This window comes from Struthio camelus, chromosome 2 (assembly GCF_040807025.1).
Source record: "Struthio camelus isolate bStrCam1 chromosome 2, bStrCam1.hap1, whole genome shotgun sequence".
NCBI lineage: Eukaryota > Metazoa > Chordata > Aves > Struthioniformes > Struthionidae > Struthio > Struthio camelus.
This window is the reverse complement of record NC_090943.1, coordinates 3,863,457-3,879,965: the sequence shown is the minus strand read 5'-3', so window position 1 is coordinate 3,879,965 and position 16,509 is coordinate 3,863,457. Positions and strand designations below refer to the sequence as shown.

General features: G+C 42.2%; 1 protein-coding gene across 1 annotated transcript in view; it reads right to left on the bottom strand.

Moving 5' to 3' along the window:
- Positions 1–16,509, bottom strand: part of OBSCN (obscurin, cytoskeletal calmodulin and titin-interacting RhoGEF) — a 212,106-nt gene that overhangs the window by 78,162 nt on the left and 117,435 nt on the right. Inside the window, exons 60-65 of the mRNA XM_068934092.1 lie at positions 16,126–16,398; positions 12,661–12,927; positions 10,343–10,615; positions 6,486–6,758; positions 3,208–3,480; positions 23–1,378 (exon numbers count right to left, since the gene is read on the bottom strand). Of these exons, the coding sequence (XP_068790193.1) occupies positions 23–1,378; positions 3,208–3,480; positions 6,486–6,758; positions 10,343–10,615; positions 12,661–12,927; positions 16,126–16,398 (2,715 nt within the window). The remainder of the gene's footprint in view (positions 1–22; positions 1,379–3,207; positions 3,481–6,485; positions 6,759–10,342; positions 10,616–12,660; positions 12,928–16,125; positions 16,399–16,509) is intronic.

Sequence of the window (16,509 nt, the reverse complement as noted above, 5' to 3'; positions counted from 1 at the left end):
AGAATGAGCTTGCTTTACTCACCTGTATCAGAAGTCAGTAAAGGTGGTGGAGGTCTTGCTACTGGTGGTGCGAACTTTTCGAGGGCAGGTGGTGTTGCTTTCCCAATACGCAATTCCACTTTTTTAGGGCCTTGTTCCAAAATGTCAATTTCCACAGGGATTCCCAGAGCACCAAACATCTCTCTGAAGCGAGTGGCAGCAGTTTTTGCCTCAGACAAGATTTCAAACTTGATGTAGATGTACTGGTCATCCTCACGATACGTCTGATGGTCTACCACCTCTACGTCCCCTTCATCTGCACTGACAAAGAGCTCTTCCTCCACATCAGATATCTCTGTTGAGATCTTGGCCTTGAAGAGCCTGTGAAGTCTCCTTCCTGCTTTACGGAAAGCATCATCCAGCTCACTGCCAGAGGAGCTCTCAGTCTCGCTGTCAGTGGTATGTTTAACTTGCTTCTCTTTACGAATAACCTGAGGTTCCTGACTGCTGATCACTACCTTAGCACTGTGTGAAACCTTGCCAAATTTATTAGATGCTTCACAGGTGTATTCACCTGCATCTTTCATATCCAGGCCAGTGATAATCAAAGAGCAGGTCCCATCACTGTAATTGTCGATATGGTAGTAGCGACCATCTGAAAGCTCTTCCCCGTCTTTCAGCCAACGGATTTGCATATCAGTTTTGCTGTGGGCCACACACTCAAGGTGGAGAGTGCTTCCAGGCTCACCAGAGAAATCTTTGAAGGTCTCGGCAAACACTGGGCACTCTTGTTGCTTGATCTCCTTCCTGACTTTGTAGCCTTTGAAAGCAGCCTGGATCTTTACAGCTGCCTTGTTCATGGAAGGATCATCTAAATCTGTTATTTCTGGTTCAGCGGGCTTAGCAGATGGGGCCGGCACAGCAGTTTCCACACTGGATTTCTCCCACTGTTTCCATAACTTGCCCGTGGAGATGGATTGAACCTTGCTAGTAACACTGACACTTGTCTTCCCAGCTTTCTTGAGGTAGTTGACTAGTGAGGGAGTCCCAGCTCTAGACTCATCATCTGAGCTTGTGAAAGAGAAATCTGCTTCGCCAGTCCTAGCCAGCTCATCACATGTGGAGTATTCCTCTGAGTAATAGTGAGACATCTCTGCTTCTTCCTTCCTCAGCTTCTGAAGCTTCTCATCCTCTTCAGGCACCTCGCTGATGGAATCCAAGGTGGGCTCCCGGCTCATCCGGCGTTTCTTGGCCAGAGCTTCCCACAGCAGGTGAAGGTCTCCCTCCTGAGCAGCCTCAGGGGGCAAGCTGGGCTGGACATGTTCATCCACCAGCTCTTCCAGTTGGCTTGCAGGGGCTGTTTCCCTGGCGATCTCTTTTAGCATTGCTACAGTAGGAACTGAGAAGAATTATATTGGTGATATGGTAAAAAACAAAGTCTATGATTAAGCCCTGAAAAAGCACATGGAAATATCATACTAAAATCGTGACAGAAGAATCTCAGTGGCACTTAATTAACATTATGTTGAGGAAAAAAATATAAATTTAATATACCGGAACAGGTAACTCAGAGAGGTTGTGGAGTTATTCAAAACCCTATCGGACAAGGTCCTGAGCAACCTGTTCTGGCTGACCATGCTTTGAGCAGGTGGGTTGAACTAGGTTACCTAGAGATGTCCCTTCCAACCTCAACTATCTTCTCATTCTGTGCATGTACATAAAATATGGCCGAACATCAACATTTTTCTTTCTCACACATTTGAACCCCTAGTAAACCAAATATTGTCACTTTTTAATATTCATGTCTAATTCTATTTCTTATATGTAGTCATATTCCAAAATGGTAAGCTATCTAGCATTTGGCTAGACTCATGTTTCGAAAACAAAAGCTTGCAATTTGGCCTTGGAAAACCCATGGAGGTGCACAAACCATAAGGTGAGGTAGAGAAGCTGAGTGAAGTTCCATGTCTCTCCTCTCACTCTACACATCTCTGCACAGGGCTGCAGAAAAATATTTCAATTTCAAAGACACAACCAAAGACTATTTTTTATCTCCTGCTGTGTTCTCAGTTTTACTAATGCCTCCAGGGAAATGTGGCATTGACTGTATATTGCCTGAATTAATGCATAGAAAAATTTTGGATCTCTAAAGGCTCCGCATTAAAAAAAAAAAAAAAAACGCAGACTCACTCATGGAGAACAATAGAAGTAAAGTGTCAAAGCTGTTGCTAAAAATAATAATAATTCAGACTATAAGAGTGTGATTCACATTTGGATATGGAAATTAACATACACAATTAAATGAACAATGATAGTCTTTCAACAGGAAGCTAATAAGTTCTTGATCTCAAGTGAGGGCATGACAGAAATAGGTAGGATTTTTGTTTTTTCTTAAGAAATCTACCCATTACTGTATTTTCCTCACGTATCTTAATTTACCCACACATTTTAACCAATTAAGCTCATTTTGTAAAGAACGAACAAACAGCTGCATTGACAATCCATCCAGTATTGTCAGCTCTTTCTCTTCATAGTCAGATTAGTGTGATTCACTTCACTTAACCGTTGCCAACTAAAAGCCAGACATTTAGTATAAGCCAGTTATCTTGGTTCCTTCTGCAGTCAAAGCAGATAGGAAGCCCTAGCCAGTGGAGCATGGAAAGCAATTCAGTGCTCTCTATTTCAAAGTTAAACAGGGCTCCAATGACTGTCTTGAATAGATCTCCACTGGTTGTAATGGGAACTGAGACACCCATCTCACATGGAGACAGCTGCCTGGAGACACCTAGGTTTAGATGTCTAGGTCTGATTCACCCTCTGGGGCAGACTGAGTTGCCTAACCATGAGGAGGAAAGAAAAGGGGAGGAAAAAAAAAGGGTTCAGAGTTTAGCCCAGTGTAGTATAAGAAGACTGTACTACTCCAACTTACCCAATTTTCCCACTTCTTTCAGAGTTTTGTTTTTATTCTCAGCTATGAAGTGCTGGGGACTTTGGTGACAATCAGTATTTTTTAGGGTGGAAAGTATCTGGAAAATCTTATCTGAATAGCTCAAAACTATTACACATTCAGAAACATATTGGGCAATACACAAACAGGAAGATAATGATTCTTTGTGGACTTGAGACACTACTTGTAATGGAAACTGAAATCAAGACCAAACTGTAGAGAGGCCCCTAAATGTCCCTAAGCAGAACTGATTTAAGGTCACAAGAATGCACTCTTCATACCTTCTAAACATAGGCTGGCAACAGATTTGACTTCGGGAGAAATCATGCAGGTGTACGTGTCTTGATCTTCAGGTTTAAATGCATGAATGATGAGTATCTGCTTTTTTCCATCAGAGAGGATTTCGTATCTCCCTCCAGCTTGTATTTGTTCTTCTCCTTTGAGCCATGTTGCTGTCTCTTGGATTTCAGCTGATAATTTGCACTCCAAGCGAGCCACCTCCCCTTCTGAGACTGATCCTCCCACCAAAGGATGAGTGACTGTAAGTGGAGGCTCTGTAATTACAAAAAAAAAAAGGTAGGAGACATGAATTAACACAACACATCATAAATTGGCTTTAAGGTGGTCCAGATCACTCTGTAGAATAACTAAACATCCCATCCTTAACTTATAGATTCTTTGACTGTTGTAGACAAGCAAAGAACATTACTGGCAGCATCCAAAGTTCAAAACTTCCAAAGATAATACGAAATTAATTGCACAGGTTCTCCCAGAGGTTAAACCAACTTCATGTAAATATGTACATGCAGAAGTTGATTCATTTTTCCTAGTTCTGCATTTGGTGATCTTCATTTACCCATCACAATGAACACTCAAGCAGCCCTAAATATCCTAGAAGATCATAATGTTTAGAAGTGAAGAAGTTTTGAAGAAGTGAGACAACAAAGAAAAAAAGAAAACAAGAGATTATTAAAAGTTGACTTCATCCTAGTCTTGAAAGTTGAAAAAGAAAAAAAAAAGAAAATTTTTGCTCTAGTTCCTGAAGAGTTAAAAATTCTCAAAAAGCATAAAGAATATCTCAAATTCTTCTTTATCTTCTTTACCCTGGAAGGAGGCCTGCCAATGACATGTTGTTTGTATGATAATGATATTCCAAATGAAGCCAAGACAAATCCATTAAACGTGCAGACGTTCAGCTGCCATTGACTGGGACCTAAAGCACACAGCTGAGTTCCCAGAAGGATCACAGTCCTGAACATCATCTGCCCCTCTGCCCATTTCACTGGGGTGAGGGGATCATTGCCCACGAGTTCAGAGTTGTTGCAGACGAAGTGAGCGTATGCAGAGTTATCAGGATGCAGCTGACACACTGGAAGCTGCTATGTTGCAAAAACATCATTGTGTGCCTGAGTCTTAAGCAAAAGGGATCTTTTTTTTATAGATACAGTCTTTTCACTTTGAGGTACTTGCTGGGGACTCTGCTATCACAGATGGCATCACAGGAAAAAGAAAGAAACTTTGGAAGAGTGGCTCTCCATCTCACTGCAGCTTCCAAAGTTTCACCAACAGACACCAAAGAAGCTGTGTCCTCCAGCACTCCTTCACGAGGGTTATTATAAAAGATGTGCAAAGAGTATAACAAGAGAGAAAGACGGGTGAAGAAGACAACGCTGCCCACCCACTGCATAGGCACCCAGGGCCTCAGCTGCACCAGACGCATGCCAGCATGCTCCTTCCGCCTCGTTCCATCTGACCTCCATCAGAAAAGAAACTCATGGTCACCAGACAACACACGGGTGCACGGCAGGCCACGCAACAGCTTGATGCAGTTTGGAGAAAATAAACATTGAGCACGAACAATGCAGCAGGTTTTGCTTTGCAGTAGCCCAGAACAATTTTTCCAAGTTAGTTCTCCTATACAGTGCAGGCAGCAAAGCACCGCAATACGTTGTAGAGTGGACTCTTCCAGGAGACCCCTAGAGCGGGTGAAGCAGGCATGCCATGCAAAACACAGGCCTACAACAGCTCTCAGTCCTCCTGGGGGCACCTCTCTTTCTCACCTAGCTGAACCATTTGAGGGAAGTGCACCGGCTCACTGGCCCCGACTTTGTTTATAGCTGAGATGCGGAATCGGTAGGGTTCGCCCGGGGTGAGATGGTCCACCACAAGCTCTGTGTTTTGAATCATGCCCTTGCTGCATGACTGCCAGCCAACACCTGGGATTTTCATTTCAACGTTGTAGCCTAGGATGTCACAACCACCGTCGCTCAGCGGCTTGTACCAAGACAGAGTTACAGAGTGACTGTTCTTACTTAAAACTTCTGGTTCTTCAGGGGGATCAGGGCGGGCTGAGGGCACAACAAAGTTCCAGAGATGTATAACATGAGCAATAATGCTTTATACTACACCAGCCTTGGAGGCCTGCAAGCCACAAGAAGGAAGTGCAATATACTCAGTATCTGTCTCAGTATGAAGCTGAGTGGCTACATGCCTATGACCACGAGACACACCTGCGCCTGACCGGTTGACCTACACTACTAATGGCAAATGGTCATTTTCCAAGTGCCATCTCAGATAATTATGTCACCTATTATTGTGATATTTTCCTGATACTTTTTCTCACTTGGATGAAAACAAGATGACCCTGTGCTGTCCAGATTAGAAAGGAATTTGGCAGAAATCTTCAATTCTGTTTCAGCCTTTATCTTATTTATCTCAGGTCTGACCTTATTGGAAGGAAGTTGTCAGAAGACTACAGTGTAACTCTAGCAACTCTAATAGAAATTCACCCAATTTCTGTGCCACCGCTATACATGTCAGCACTGGGCAACAACAAATAAATACATAATGAAAATGGAGTTGTGTCCTAACAGATTGGCTATTGATGATCACACTCAGTACACTGGAAAATGTTCCTCACCCAATTTCACTTAGGCTTAGGAGACAGGAATAATTCTTGTAGTCTGCAAGCGTATTTACTGAGTAAATCACCTGCGAATCATATACCTTAACAAATCAACAAATTATGGGGAAATAAGGTCAACAGATGGGTTTTTTTTTTTCGATTTTAGAGACTCCAAACATTTCTTCCCACGTGCCAACCTTGGGTGCACAACTTCTTGACTGTATTTACGGTCAAATCTCTATTTGAGTAGATCGGCAAACTTCAAAGGGTTCTCTGCTGCTCCTGATAATTTTCCCACATGCACTCTAGTTCAGCTCTCTCCAGTGTCCATATGTTTGCAGAGGGTGGTGTTGAACTCTCCGTAAACTGATTTTCATGAGAGTCTATGTTACATTTTACAAAAGGCTGCAGCTAAGGAAACCTGGTGATCATCTCTAGCCTGATCTAATTTTCATCTGATGAGGTGAACTTTTTCTGGTTGAAGAACAAGTTGCCCAGCAGCAGCGTCTTCTCAGCCTAAGAATGCTAGCTTGGGACATGAGAAAGAAATCAGTACAAAATTTAGAAAATTTGATGCAGTAGCTCACTACCAAAATTCGACATTTCAAGTGCCACTGGGCTAGAATGACAGATACTTAAAATGTATGAACTTACCGATCACAGCTAACTTGGCTGATGTAATTGCTTCCCTGGAAGCAAAGGTCACCTCTCCCGAATGATGTGGTTGGGCTTTTTTCAGAATAAGTTCGTACTTATTTCCATCTGCTTGCACCTCCCAGTCCTCATTTGTTTGGATCTCTGTGTCATTGGCATACCAGGTAACTTCATTCATTGGCACTGCTTCACTTAGAACGCAACTAAATGTAGCTTTGTCCCCTGCAGAGACTTCCACATCTGAGAGAGGCTGCAAGATTCGTAAGCGCCACCCTGCAGAAAACGAACAGGTAATCAAGCCCTCAGGTACTGAAACAAATGCCACTAAGAGGTATTGTGAGTATTTGTGTTGAATCTCTGGGCAGCCAGGCCTCAGAGATCAAGAAGACCATTAATAGGGAGGTTACCTATGGCACTAGAACGGATGGTATCCTTGGGGCCTGAAACCTTCCAAAAATATCAGGAGTGAAAACTAATCCAGAAATGTCTTCCTTTTCCAAGTAGCAGAAAAATACATTGAAGGAACTCAAATGAATTTACAGAGCTTTCAGCACTGGAAGTCACATATCTCTGACTGGAAACTGCTGCTTCCCTGTGTTTTCTTTACTGAACAGTTTGTGAATACTGCCAGGAAAATGCTGGGAAAAGGACAGCCTTTGCCCTTTAGAGTCAGTATCTCAGTGAGATAAGCATTTGCAGATGCTCTGAGGATGCCTTTCTTGTACAGAGCACGAGGGGAGCCTAGGACAAGTAGCTTTAGGTAGTTCATAGAATTGCCTGCAATTACCTAAGGTGAATCCTGGTTCTGATTCCTCGATGCAAATGGCGAATGCATAACCCAGAAGCACAGAAACAATTGATCTTGTTAAGCACTGTAGAGAAATCAGGCAGCCTAATGCTTATGTGCTCTTCATGTCTAGTTGGAATGAACCGGCTGAGCAACTAAAGCCTGAGATAATCACATTTTACACCTAATCAAGTTGCTAGCGGAGTCCACCTCAGCCCTAACCAGCTGAAAAAAAAACTTACATGTTGTGCCTGCTGTTAAGATAAGAGACTCATTCAAATCTTAATTTCTAAATCCTTTTGCTATTTCTACGAAGAGAAGAATCAAATTCCAATCACAGAAAGAAGAATCAAGTGATAGAAATACAGAAATAAAGGAGTTGGTGATAAATGTGCCTCCTCAAAAAAGGTATCGTGTTAGACAGTAACATTAAACGAAACCCAGAGATTCCAAGTCAGACTTTGCTGCTTTTAAGTCTGTCTAGTCTAGCTAAGACCTTTCTTTTCACACTTGGGAGAGAGGCTGAAGTGAACAGAAAGAGAGAGAGAGAGTTGAGGGTCTGAAACTAAACAATCCATCTCCGATAATTACAACACACATTGGCACTGGTATGCCAGTGAACCCCACACTACCTAGCAACAAAAATTGCAGAAGCTGGATTGAAAATATGGGAAGAGGCACACAGAGAAGAAAGAAAGCACTCGAAGGAAAAATAGGAAGCCAAGCTGTGAGATTACTTGAAAAAATCTCCCCAAAAAACGTGGCTCAGGACTGTGGCTGAATTAGAAAGAGCAATGAAGAACGAATGTACATGATGTAGAACAAACTGGAGACCAATAAATGAGGAAACAGAATCATGCTCCACGTGGTAAGACCTCTGTGTTCCTCCTTGGCCTTGACGAAGGACAGCTGGCTAAACCAAAGATTCACTCTGCATATGTCACCTAAAATTTCTCATAATGTGTACAGTTCACTTTTTTCTCCCCAATTCTGTTTGCTCTTCCAAACACTTTTTGAGCTAAATTAAAACTTTCTAACGTTGCCACCAAAGTTTCAGTGCAAAGACACCACCACTAGACGGAAGTTCAACCGAGGAGAAGGTAATTGCAAGCCCGCCACTTTGCACATTTCTGAGTCACAAAATGCATTTCAATTTGTTTCCTTTTTAAACTTAGGTTCTCTAGCTATCACTTTTTTTTTTTGCAAGAAATCCCAAGAGTTATCAGAATGTCTCTATTCCAAACTAACTTCTTTGCGTGAGCTCCCAAGGGTTATCAGAACGTCTGTACCACAAATCAGGTCCTTTCTGGAACTAAGCTAAACAGGAGAGGACTAAGACAAACTGCTGCTGATTTTGCTTTTTACACAAAGTAAATGAGGTAAATGGATTTAAGAGACTGAAGCATAATACAGGCAGAGAATACTCATGCTGGCTGTGCAGCGTGCTCTTGTTGGATAACTAGCGCAGAACTGTATATATGGGTACGCGCCCAGTGACTCGAACTAGAGAATAGACCATAACAAAAACATTAAGAAACAATAGAGTTAAATCTACTCCTGATGCAATCAGATGCAACTGTGAAGGTTTGACAAGATTTCTATCTGTTCATAGCAAGCCTAGATTTGATCTCAGAATTATCAGCCTAAGCAGATGGATTTAATGAAATGATAGATTTAATAAAACACAACTAAGCAGAAAGCCCAAGCCAAACCCCCCGTACTCTGCAATTGATATTGAAAGTACGTGAAATTCTATTATATGCAAAAAAAAAAAAAAAAGGAAATATTCCTTGAGAATGAAAATCCTTTTCAAAAGACACTTCTGAGCATAAGGTGGTAATAATTAGAAAACATCCCAGGAAGTAGTACAATGGAAAGGAAGTGGGAACAGGAGTGGGTTATTTTTGTCTAGTTTCATGATTAAGCCATATTAAATAGGATATGCAATGCTGGCACATACGGCAGTCAGAAATATGGAAATGCAAATGAGAGGCAGACACAAGAAGGTGACAGAGAGATTCGTCTCTAGTCAAGAGCCAAGAAAATCGTAGAGTGCTGCATCTCTTAGTGAACACAAGTTCCTAGAAAAGTCAACTCCACCATGATACCTAAGTGGCAACAACAGCTAAGCTCTTGGGGCTCTAGGTGTAATTTATTTACTAAACTAATTTTGAATGCCTTGCTGTTTATCTTATCCTCGTTCTTCTTTGGTTCAGTGCAACCTGCACTGAACCACAGGAAGTTCCATCTGAACCTGAGAAAAAACTTCTTCACTGTGAGGGTGACAGAGCATTGGAACAGGTTGCCCAGAGAGGTAATGGAGTCTCCTTCCCTGGAGATATTCAAAACCCGTCTGGATGTGATCCTGGGCAATGTGCTCTAGAGGTCCCTGCTTGAGCAGGGAGGTTGGACTAGATGATCTCCAGAGGTCCCTTCCAACCTAAACGATTCTGTGATTCTGTGATTCTGTAACCACAGTTCTTTCGACATGTGACTGCAACAATGCCTGCAAAGTGAAGAACTGCCTTTTACTCAGTCTCTGCACCTAATAAAATAAGAAGAATCTGTTGGGAAGAATCACACCATATTTTCCTGTCCCTTTATTCTTTCCCAGAGCATCTGGCCCCTGACAGTCAGGACACCTGGCAAGAAGAAACCATGCTATGACCAAGGACGGCTGTTCTTATATTCTGAAAGGGGTTCTGACCCCCACAGGCATCTCCAGGTAATAGTATAAAATATAGATATTATTGGTGCTGATCTAACTCTGATCTCTAAGTCTTGAAGCACCTATAAACACAACTCACCAGAGGAGTGACTATTGTAAGACAGTCATATGCTTCTAACTCCTTGCTAAATGATGCTACTTATATCCAGGTCATAGCACAAAGAACAAGAAGAAAAAAGGAAAATATAAAACATCACTCATTTATCATGTGGGGATAAGAAGTTGTGCATGAAGCAAGCAGCTTAACGCCACTTTTCCTCTCTGCCACTCATCCCCTTTTGCTGGTTCATTTGCCCTTGCAAATCAAAAATTTAGGTCTCCCCAGGAGACTGCTACGGTTACCTTTCACAGTCAGGAAGGCAGAGGTCACTGCATCGCTGCACATAAAAGTCACCCTGCAGCTGTCCTGGGGAGTTAGGTTCTTCAGCAGAAGAAGGTGCCTGCGCCCATTTTCAAAGTAAACCATCTCCGTGTTTTCAGTAGTTTTGGCAGGCTCATCATCAATCAGCCAGTTGTAATTGTAGCACTCGGGTTTGGAAAGGTAGCATTCAAAGAGGGCTTCACCTCCTTCTACTGCTTCCACATTTTCCAGGCCCTGGACAATGCTGTTCTTGGCTAGTGGAGAAGGAGAACCATCAATGGTATTAATTGTTTGGTTACGCATATCTGAATATTGACAAAACCTGGAGCACTGGTGATTCCCATTGCTGGAAAGCTGATGGAAAGGATATGGATGTGATAAAGCATGCTTGTGGCTTTAGCTGCTAATTTCAGCCATGCTCTAATACAGTGCTGCATTTAAAAACGTTTGAAGTTGTGAGATAGTTTAAAAATAATGGAAAACCTCCAGAAGCTCTAGCATTTCATCTAGACTTCCTCCAGAAACCTGACTTCTGTCTTTATGAATAAAGAAAAAATGTTGGTGTTTATATGAATCAAGCCAATATTCAACAGGAAGTGATAGTCCTGGAAGATGATCCTAGATTCTTTTTGTCCCCAAACAGGAAACATTTCCCATAGACCTCCCAGGCAGGCACAATTAACATCATAACTGGGGGAAATTTGAATCAGCTGACAGCTTACGATAAAATCTTACCACCTTTCATGCAAAACAAATGCATCGAGAGAAAATCACAGCTGGCAAAGCTATAGGGACTGTCAATTAAGTTAACAAACCATTTTGCAAGCCTGCTTCTAGGAAACACATGGAAAATTAAAATCTATGTTAACAGTATTTTCTGAATTATTACAAAAGTCTTATGATAATGTTTTAGGTTTATTTTCTTATGCATATTTGTGCTGAATTGTGTGGTCAGAAGCATGCACTTATCTGCGCTTATCTGCACACTCCATTTGCCTGCACAGTCACTGCAATCGCATGCATTGGTTGGCATTTGTACATAAGCAGTCAGCCTGCTGCACAACTAAATGTGTGGTGCACGTGGACATAATTTCTGTCAGACCAACTCCACGGACAAATTATGTGCACATAAACATAGTTTACACAAATACCATACAATGGTGATGATCTATAATATAAACCAACACTGTGAGATACTCCTGCTCAGCATCTCTACAACCACTGTCTGGAACTGTTTGAAACACAGACTATTCCCTAGCAAAAAAAGGTATGAGTTACTAAAAAAATGTCCAGAGTTTATAATACTCAGGGAGAACGATAAAGGTTTTTCAAACCCTTGGAGAACGCACAATTTATGCTAGGATCAATCCGAGCTGTTTCTTTGAGTACTTTTTGAGTCCTAGTTTTCCTAGCATAAGAAGCGGATGATCACAGATCCTATCTCCTCTTTTGGCTTATACTCATTAATATCTGTTAGCTGTTTTTAATTCCTAAAAAAGGAAGGTGCTTATCAAAGTACAAAATACTATAATAAGTAATATTCTGCTCTATACTCACAATAAATTAGGCAGAAAGCATAATTTTGCCTAAAAAACACGATAATTCAGAAATCAGATCAGAATCAATATTATTGCTGATCATACTAATTCACCTGGTGACTGAAAACAAATATTCCATACACGGACATCAAAAATAAATTATTAGACATCTATATAAAATATACACCTATGGTTATTTTTTTTTTATTTGTTGTTTCTTGGGGCCCTCACAAACGCTGTTTACAAGTGAGAAGGTATTTCTTGAGTGATCAGTATTTGAAATAAGTAAAATACCAAACTAGATTAGCTGCAGTTGACATTAACTGAAAATAAAATTAAAATTCCCTCTATCCATTAGCAACTGCTTTTAAAGTGCATTGCATATAAAAACCACTCTGTAACAGCAAAAAGTATTCTCACTATTCCTTTGGACCAACATTATATCTACGACATCACAGTAACTCAGTAGGACACATGCCATTGCACTGATGATGGAGCCAAATGTGGTTCATTGTATAGGAGGTATGATACGTAATTGATGTAAGAGAGCATGAATTAGAACTAAGCTTCAGTGAAATGTCGCTGTTTCCTATTCAGTTCCCATTAACGCCCAACTATTTTTAGCATTGTTATCACTACTGGAGCGAATATCAAAGAACGGGTTCTGATGAGTCATTTATTGTGAGATGCTTCCATGATTTTTCCACCTTTTTATTTGGAACCCATGATAGTAGTCTTCCTCTTTGTCTGGAAGACCTCACCTTGAACAGCAAGTGCAGCCACCACTTTAGTGCCTTCAGCTTCACAAGAATAGATGCCAGTGTCTTCTGGTACCGTAGGTTTAATTTTTATCATGCTTACATTCCAGTCCTGCACGATAATGACACGCTGCCCATCTGCATGTATTTCCTGATCATTTTTCTTCCATATGGCGTGCACTGGCCTAGAATATTGGCATATGAACTCTGCTGTGCCATCTTCATCAACAGTAATATCCTGCATGGGACTGACCACTTCAATGGTTGGATCTGTCAACCAACACGTCAGGAAGGACATGCATTAGTGGATCCTCATGGAAATAGCAACTTAGAGATTTTTGACAAGTACAGAATCTGGGAAGCAAGGCGAGTGAAAGTGCAAGCAAGAAGCTGACTGGACACACTGGGGATTAGTGGTTTAGTCTTTGCTTGTGTCAGCATCAAGCAGGATAGAAGCAAAACTGATGCATTAGAACTTCACTAGCACACTGGAAAATGGACCAGCAGCAATTAAGGTCTGCACTTTAACAGTCCTGACCGTGAACTTCTGCACAGAACATCTGCCAGGTTTCCTGCCATCACTCGTTTTCCCCTCAGCGCCCGTGAGACTCTCTAGCCTAAGCAGTGCTGGATGTGAAACGCTTCTGCTTCCCAGAACGTTTCAAGAGTGCAAGTCTAAGATGGAGCAGTATAGTGGGTGGGCTGCCTTGACCGATTTAAGCAAAAGACAGACAACATCAGCATTGTTCAATGGGACTGGGAGAAAGAGGCTTTTGAGTGGGGTGTCCGCCGTTCAACTGGTGAAAAGGCAGGCTCCTGTTGAGAGTCCACCCACTGTCCACGTGGCTAATCATGGCTAGGAATTTCAAGCAATGAGTCTACAGCTCCCAAGGTGCCACAACATCACAGTGTCTTCCCTGTAATACACGACCTCACAAAGCCAGGAGTGCCACATACTTTCCCAGAGGCTCCTTCTCTGCAACTACTAATTGAAAAGAAATGAAAAATTACAGTGCTTGTTCCTTGTACTGTGCTGGCGATAGCTACATGTCAGGAAGTCATCAGCAGCATGGGGAGCAAAGCTCTTGGACAGCTGTAACAAGGGAGGGCACTGCACAGGCAAGAGGTGCTTGCTCTTTTAACTAGCTATGTGTTCCCCTGTAGCAGAGAGTTTGGGGAAAAATAAGAGGCTGTTTCCTTTTCACTAGCTGGTTTGTACATCACACATCTGTCTGGAATGCACCTCCTGAAGCTGTGTGCTTTGGGCTGGGGGATTTCCCATGTTACTGGCAGACCTTGGGAAGCAAAGATAGTTTTGGAAACGTCTCTTCGGAATCATGTTGCAAGGCTTGATTCCGCTCCCTAAGGCTCCCTCTACCACCCTGGGTGTGTGCATGTGTGTGTACAGAGAGGAGCCATCAATGGCAGACGCTGGAGATGTTTTAGTTACATCAGGACTGAGGAAACAAGAAGATCTCTGTGCAATTGGGGGACTACACCACTATCCCCATAAGATGGAGAAATACGCTCCTCACAGTCAATGTCACCTCTTGTCCCAAAAGAAGGAGAGTGTCCTTTTCTCACTGTCCCACTGCTAAGCTAAGAGCTTGGTGGCCCTATTCTCCCCTGCAGCATGACAGGAAGCGCCCTGGCCCTTGGGGTACCCTGCAATTCTCATCCCTGCCCAAGGGGGTCAGAAGAGGAGGACAGCTCTTCTGACCTTCTCCTTTCCACCCTGGCCATCCATGAAGAGGCAGTCATGCTGGGACATTGAACGGATGCAATTGTAGGGCAATGATATTGTGAAGGCCAAAGAAGAGATCGTTTGAGATCTTGGTCGTTACAGAATGTAGAACCCGTCATAAGCATGCTTTACACCGGGAGAATAGGGTGCACGGCACTAAGAGAGACAACCTGTTCCCTGATGAAGAACCAGCCACTGACAGCTAGACAGACTGAAATATACATAGCTTGAAGATAGATCTTCAAATTTCTGGACAAAATAAAGTGCAGGAAATTGGCCGTTAATACAAACACAGTTAGAATTTTACTAGCACTTTACTTTCCTATTAAACCAAGCGTTATTGAGCAGAGCACCATAACTGGGGCGTTTCTTAAAGGCCTTCCTCATCCTAATCCGGTTATAGTCATATAATACTGTGACTTATTTCACATTAAAAAAAAAATCTTTACTTCAGCAGAAGCACACTATATCCACATACATGTTTGTACTAACATGAGCTTTGGGTGTTGGACTTCAACAATTCTGAGACTCTATGAATTTAAAGCTTCCCAGAAGCCCTTTAGTGGGCTGAATACCTAACAGTGCACTTATTTTTAATCTATTTTCTGTATCTGCTGGAGATCTTTGCCTACAGTGCTCAGAACCAGATTCTGTCTCTGGAAATACTGAGGTCAAATTTGATGGCAAATGAACATGGGATTTGTCATATTTACACACTGTCTCACTGCTGCACCATTCTCATATTAGATATAAATGATTTGGCATTTCTTCTCCTCAGAGAGCAAAAATTTCTGAAGGTCCAACAAGGAACATATTAGACCGACAGAGAAGTAGACTCCTGACTACAGTTCCATATTGTGGATAATCCATGTTATGGTGAATAATTACAACACAGAGGAAGACCTGAACAAAGAGAACACTTCATCCTTTATACCTCCTTACATACTAAACCTAATATACAAATCCCCGTTCCAAGTGGAGAATAAGCATTACTTTTATCTGAAAAAGAACAGCTTTTCCAGATGGCTATAAAAAAAAATGGATGTGAAGCAGCTTGCTTTACCATAAAGTTTGGAGCTCAGTGTTATTTGCAGTTTGTGGCTACCCTTACCAAATGAGAAGAATATTCATTCAACAGACAATAAAGCTTTGCCAGTACAATGGTAACCATCAGTACTCCAGCAGTCAACTACTGAGGCCCAGTTTGCCACTGCGCTACTCCGGGGTCATACCAGTGGCTTCCAGGGGGGCTCTGGAGCCATCAGTGTATGAGCCCTAGATCTTGACTTGGGAATATGTTGCACTTAGTATAATGACAATATCCAAGCTATGGAACAGCACAGTAGTGAATTATGTGAACTTCTGGCCACAAAATATTTTGTGGTATTATAAAAACAGCTCAGGGGGAGAATCAGGTAGCACTACAGTGACGAAAGCACGGCCTCTTCTCCTGAATATGTTCAGCTCTACCGAGATGTCAGGTGAAAGCAACAGCCCTGACCCTGCAACCCTTCCTCACCTGTACCACCCAAAACGCAGATGTGGTTGCACCTACAAGATTGCTGGCATGAGTCCGAGTGACTGGTGTAAGTGGAAGGTTGCAGGACTATTATGCCAAAGAAGAATTTTGGAGAAATTTAGTAAGGGTAGCCAGGAAGGTAGAAGCACTAGCACACTGAGCAATTGTGGAGGTGGTCACTTGTGTCTTTCTAACAATGAAATACCTTTGACTAATAATTTAGCTGAAGATATAAGGGACCCAGCTCTGAAGGTGACAGTGCCTGAGTCATGGCACGCCACGTCCTTTAGGGTTAAAGTGTGAACTGTCCCGTCCTGCTCAGAGATTTCTGTCACAAAGTTGTTGTGAAGGGGAGATCCATCTAGCCACCACTGTACATTCTTCACGCCCGGGCGTGAGAGCTCGCAGGTAAACATGGCTGACTCACCCACAAAGACGTCTGTGTTCTTTAAATCAGAAACTATGACTGCTTCTTCTTCTGTATAACAGAGCAAGAGAAGGTGCCAAAGGAAAATAAAAGCATAAACACATACACGTTCCTTCCAGGAGAAAATAACCTAAGTGACAGTGCAAGTTGTCCAGGAGAATT